Source organism: Gouania willdenowi, chromosome 14 (assembly GCF_900634775.1).
Source record: "Gouania willdenowi chromosome 14, fGouWil2.1, whole genome shotgun sequence".
Lineage (NCBI taxonomy): Eukaryota > Metazoa > Chordata > Actinopteri > Blenniiformes > Gobiesocidae > Gouania > Gouania willdenowi.
The window spans coordinates 12,989,686-12,996,312 of NC_041057.1; the positions used below are offsets into that span (position 1 = coordinate 12,989,686).

General features: G+C 36.4%; 1 protein-coding gene across 1 annotated transcript; it reads right to left on the reverse strand.

Annotated features, from left to right (window-relative positions):
* Positions 1-158: 158 nt before the first annotated feature.
* On the reverse strand, positions 159-6,462 carry bnip1b (BCL2 interacting protein 1b). Its single transcript, XM_028466958.1, has 6 exons — positions 6,364-6,462; positions 4,658-4,750; positions 4,466-4,557; positions 2,793-2,900; positions 455-573; positions 159-355 (listed from the first exon to the last, which is right to left on the reverse strand). Exons 1-6 carry the CDS (start codon positions 6,445-6,447, stop codon positions 159-161), a joined length of 693 nt encoding a protein of 230 aa, XP_028322759.1. The 5' UTR covers positions 6,448-6,462.
* Positions 6,463-6,627: the final 165 nt, after the last annotated feature.

The window sequence follows — 6,627 nt, forward strand, 5'->3', positions numbered from 1 at the left end:
GGAATGTATTGACCGTTTTCGCTGCGTGAAAACACAACAAATGAAATTTTGCATCCTGAACAAGCGTAGTCGTGTCTACTTTCAGCACTAGCATCTCTTCTATCTGTGCCTTCTCTACATCCCTTTGTTTCACATTTTGTAATAATGATAACGATAGGCTAAATAAAAGGGAAGAGGCGTTTCTTAAGGATGTAGAGGACGGTGGCGAAGAAGAGGGCGAGAGCGAGGAAGATGAGCAGCTTGTCCGTCAGCTCCCGTCGGTTGTACTTGAGGATGAGCTTCCTGCCCAGGTGGATGGTTCCTGTCATGTTTTTAAACTCCTCGTTTGTTTCCTGCACCGTCCTGGAGGAAGTGGCTGAGGCGAGAAAGAGGTGGAGGAAGATAAGGTTTGAGATTTGCATTAAAGTGACCCACACACACACACACACACAGAGATAATAGTGTGTGTGTTTACCAAGTGTCCCAATGGCGTCATCGCTCTGATGCACCTGCTCCGCCATCATCCGGCTGATCGACATCAGACTCTCTGTGATGTTGCTACTGGTTTCCACTAGACTTTCTTTGGTGGCCTTCCTGAGATAAAAATAGCGGAAGAGCACGGATAGCACATGTGTTGATGCAATGTTATGGTTATAAACGTATAACCACACAACTAGGGGTGTCCCGATCCGATATTGATACTGGATATCGGTCCAATATCAGCCAGAAAACGAATATCGGATTTTATCGGACTGCATCTCAAATCTCTGATATGTATTATATTTATTCAATAGTAGAATATTGTAGATTAGGGCTGGGCGATTTTGCCTAAAAAAATATCTCCGATTTTTTTAAAGAAATTTTTGATTTTTTTTTTTTTTAAATGCACTTAAAAATGACTGTAGACATCAGATATATTGTCAAAAGTGCAACTTTATTGCTGTGATTGTCCTCACAAGTTAAAATGCATAGAACAATCCCAAAATAAAAAGTCATTCAACAATTTCAAGCTTTAGCAAAAGTACAACAGCAACTTCACAGTAGCTTAAATTTGCAGATTAAGAAATCACATAACTGCATATTTTATAATATATAATATATTTTGGGTGAAATAAATATTGTTTATGACAATATTGCCATAATAAAAAAAATGTGTAAAAAAACAACAGACTATGTCCTCAGGTTAATAGTTCTATAATATATATATATATATATATACTGTATATATATATATGTGTGTGTGTATTATTTTATCAATAATAACACCAGAGTAAAAACTATAATAAACTGGGGCCTCATAAACATGAAATCTGACATAATAAATAAATAAAATCCATACAATACATGATTTAAAACTAATAAGAAACCATTAAATTGGCTTTAGGTATTAACTATTTGGTTAATAGAGATATATATTAGTGCACAGACACACATCATTTGGCTGCATGAACATACTGGTTCTTGGTTCTAAAGTTGGACTGGTGTTGACTTTGGATCTGACAGCTTTTAAACATCCGGCTGCACCGTTGTCACACTGCGCTCAGCTGATGAAACTCAGCAAATTCAAATATTTAGCTTCCAAGCAGATGAAGGAAGACACTATTTAAATGGAGTGAGACAGAATACTGAGGGAAAACAGAACAAAAACACTCAAAAAATAATATAAAATGAGTGACAAATAAAAGAACTGGGGTACTGGGACATGGTTTGGTAAAACTAAAGCAACATTTTTTTTTACATTTCAGTAAACATATTCCTGTGCTTTTACAAAACCAGTCGCTCTGCACTTTACTTTCCCAGCAGACTTTAAGTGTTAAGTGGTAAGCCTTGTTTTATTAATAAACAATAGATAAAGCTGCACTACATGGATCTTGAACCATGACAGAATGGCATGGCTGAATTCAAACCGTAAATCCCGCCCCCCACTGTCATAATCCCTCCCAGACTCCTCCTCTCACGAAATTGCGCATGAGAGCTGAAAGTGCACTTCCGTTAAAACACGTTGCCACGCAAAAGGATGCACACAAAATATAGGAAAATGGAAGATTAGATTATCTGTCTAGAAGGAAAACAGCCACTTGACTGAAAACAAGTTTGCGCCGTGCACGCACTTCACTATATATCACGGCAGCCAATGAGGAGGCTCCTTTGTGGGCTCTCCTCCTTTCTCTAAATCCTGTGATTGGAGGTGGAGGGGGTGACCTCTAAGACTATGTCTTCCAGGGTTTTATTAACTAAAATATATAATCATATGGCACAGACAGCATGCAGACGTACTTTCACGATATACTACATGATGCTAATAAGATTTTCTTTTTTAATTAATTAAAGCTTTAATGTCAACATCAGATCAGCACAGGCACCAGAGACAGCAGTGGATCTATTTACATAATCCATGTATTAAATATAAGGATAATCTATGTTCTTGTGCAGGAAAAGAAGTGGATGCTTGTGCTTCAGGCCTGTCTTAATTCGTTCCCTCTCTGCTCTGATCAGAGCAGCCTGCACTCACTCACACAGCTGTTGCTGGACATACAATCATGTTTAGGCATTAAATAAATTAGATTTGATATTTAATCCTATATGAGTGCATTGCATTTTTATTAAACGGCATTGAAACTGATACCGTTGCTGTTCGACCAATGAAAATCTTGGTCGATCACAACAGCAACGACCAATTAGTCGACTAAAAGATCAAAGTTGGCAGCCCTAATGATAACGTTATAGTTACTGTTACCTTCTGATGGCTGTGAGAATCATGCTTCTAAAACTCGGTACTTTGGTATAGTGGTATGGTTGAGCTTTGCACAGACCTTTGCCTGGTGCCCTGGTTGTCTCCAACGTGCAGCAGCTCGTCTTTCTCCATGTTGTCTATGGCCAGTTTACAGGCCAGGTTAGCTTTCCTCCACGCTGTCTGGTTACTGAAATCCACAAAAAAAAGAGGAAAAAAGTTACTTCACAGTACTCGTCATTAGGATTTCACTTTGCACAGTGTCAGATTTATGTGCTTAGCCCTAAAAGTTCACCTTTTAATTTAATTATTGCATGTATCCATTTCTCAAGCCCTTTATAATGTCAGGATCATATCATGAAACATGTAAATTGCATGCAACAATGTTGTGGATTTGAGTGTGTTTTCATGTTCTCCCATGATTCAGATAATTATGTACATTTACAGATATTGTACATGATATGAGTGATGATACGTGTCATAATAAAGGTGATTTTGCACAATAGGTGTGCCTTCAGATTTGTTCATGTCCTTTGGTGTACCTTGGGCACAAAACGTTTGGGAACCACTGCACTATGGGACAGCACGTATGAGTGAGTTCTGTAGTGTGGCTTATTTAGTTGTAGACCTAGTAGTAGAAGAGCACTCAGCAATCCATCTACGTAACTGTGAACTCTTGAGAAGTAGAGAAAGAAATGACCCCTAAATGAGTGATTTAAAGTGGTTTAAAGAATCTCATTTTGTAAATACGTAGAATAAAACAGTATTTTGTGACTCCTGAGTCGATTTATTTCTGTAGTTTCTATCATTTCTGGTCATCTTCCTCCTGATGTGGGACCAAGACTGACCCTTGTATTTTCAGTTCAGGGCTGCTCAATTAATCGAAATTCGATTTTGATTATTACACCCAATGATTACAAAAATAACATAATAAAAAAAAAAATTATTATTAGGATTTCATGTTTTATTCGCTAAATAAAACAAACCCACTATTTTGGGCATCTACAAATAATAAAGCTTAGCACACACACGTTATTAATACTAACTTTGAGTAGTTTAATCCATGCACATGCAAGCTCCTCCCCTCCACCCTGCCCCTCTCAAAGCTAAAGCTAGCCTGCAGGCTAACATGAGGAAAGTTGTTGCTAGTGGTTTTGAAACATGGCAGGAAAAACGCAGCAAAAACACTTGATAAACAAGCAAAGTAAGTCAAATTCTCTGATTTGGGAACACTTTGGGTTTGATGATGATGATCTAGAGCAAAGACACGTCATGCGCAAGAAGTGTTTTGTTTTGTGCAAAAGTGAACATACTTGATTTTAGAGTTTGAAGGATTTTATTTATGTTTAAAGAAAACATTTTGTGGGTTTTTTGTACAAAAAATAAATAACTTTTTGGTTGACAAATAATCATTTGAATAATTGTGTTTTAATTATGACTAAAATAATCATGATTGTAATTTCTTATGTCGCCAAAATAGAAAACTCGATATATCTTGAATCTCGATAAATCACCCAGCTCTAGTTCTGTTGTATTTGACTCTCAGATATTTTGTCACAATGAAACAGTTTCAAGCTGAAAAAAGGAGGATTTTTATTTAATAGTTATGAACTAAGTAGAACTAATTGAGGTGATGGTTTTACCCAGTGTTGGACCAGAATGACTGCATCAACTCCTGACCACTCGTATCACATAAAAAACGTGACGATCAAAGTTTAAAAAAAAAAAAAAAGGAAATCTTGTTCTCACACGTACCTCAGCATTTGGCGTCGCTGGCTCTCTGTCTCAGCCTGGATGGACAGTCTGTCGGACTCACTGTCCTGCTCTCTGGCCATCTGATCCAGATCCTTAAAAACAAGTAACACAGCAGCACATAACTCCATGTGATTGTGTAAAATTACAGAGTTCAGATCTACAGTGTATATGTATTCATACGTGAGGCCTTACATTTATCCTGAGCCTCAGTTTGTTGAACTTGTCTTTGACCAAAGAGTTGAGCTCCATGAGAACTGATTGTGGACCAGGACAGTCCCTGATGTCCTACATGTAATCAGAATCAGAATTCTTTTATTAATCCCAGGGGGAAATTGCTTTTGTTACAGCCACAGAAAAAAATAATCACAAATAAAAGACAACAAATACGAAAGTCCCTTCCGTTGTTGATGACTGTTCTGCAGTGTGGTTTGCCCATGGCCTGAGGACACTGAAGGACATATTTGTTGAAGGACTGTTTGCCTCATTTGAACAAGTGAAAGCGATCTTTCAAATTCATGATTCTCATTTCTTCAGATTTCTTCAGCTTCGCAGTTTTGTGTCTGCTACACTTAATCACTTCCCATCACGACCACCTGACACACTCCTTGAAAACATCTTGAACTTGAATGCAAACTCCAAAAGACTTATTGGTACAATCGATGCTATTATTAATTCCTATGATTTGGAACCATTGTCTCTCGTGTCAAAGGAAAGTGGGAGGAGAAACTTGCAACTGTAATCCCTGAAGATGAATGGCAATCTGTGATAGGTAATATATATTCTTCTTCAATTTGTTTAAGACATAGGGTAATTCAATTTAAAATTGTTCACAGATTGCATTGGTCAAAAGTGAAACTGACGAAATTTAAACCTGACCTAGACCCCCACTGTGATCGCTGTAAAACTTTACCAGCGACTCTATCTCACATGTATTTGGTTCTACTCAAAATTGTCACACTTTTGGGAATCCATATTTAGATTTCTTTCAGATGTATTTCAGATTAATGTTGAACCGGGCGCCACAACTGCAATATTTGGTATTGTACCTCAATTTTCTGAATTTAATCAAAAGGAAAAAGATGTGATTGTGTTTACTACACTTATTGGCCGAAGGCTTATACTGCTTAAATGGAAAGACAAATGCCCTCCATCGTTTAGAATGTGGTTTGTTGACCTTTTGTCTCATCTAACACTGGAGAAGATACGATACTCTATAAGAGGTTGTGCCAGTGTGTTTTTCACTCTCTGGCAACCCATCAAATTAAACAGGTGGATCCCTCACTTATTCTATCAGAATGATGTTGTATTCATATTTCTATTCTATTGGTAATTTTTTTTGTTTTTTCTTTTCTTCTGTTTTGTATCATCTATACAATAAAAACAATTTGAACAAAAAAAAAAAAACAAAGACGAAAGAAAGAATAAACAATATATAAGTGAAAGACTGTTAAAAATAGGGATCAGACACACACATTACAGTAGTAGAAAATAAAGTATGATAGATAATACCAATAATAATACAAATATACAAATTATACACAAATATGCTACAGATATTTACAAGTAACAATACAAATATGATTTAGATATTTACAACAATAACAATATCAATAACAAGGAATAACAAGATACTTAAATTAAACAAAAAGAATGGGAATGGTGAGCTAATTTAAATAGTTTTGCAATTTCATTTAAGCCCAATGAGCTGTTTTGACGAGTTATAACGCTACATAAATGTATATAAATACACACAAATAAGAACTTTACGTTAGCTCCAGCTAACCTAGCATTAGCCTTAACTTTTAGCCGGATTTCTTCGTCCAAACGACCCATTTCTAATCACCAGCACCATCATAATATAGTGGACTGACTATGCAATTAATAATACTTGGTCATACCTGAATTAAAGCTTTAATTTCCAAGTCAAATTTTATTATTTCTTGCCCGCAGATTCGGACATGCACATCAGCAGCGGACGCCATTGTTGTTTATCTACGGCAACGTCGAAGGTCCAAAAGACACGCCAGCAAACTCGAAACTCGGGTAGTCGCGTAATTTAATGAATACATGAACAACATTATTGACTCAGTAACTTAAAAAAAATAATTAAATTATTTAACTTCATTAAATAAGTTAAATATCAATACATTATTGTAGCAAAA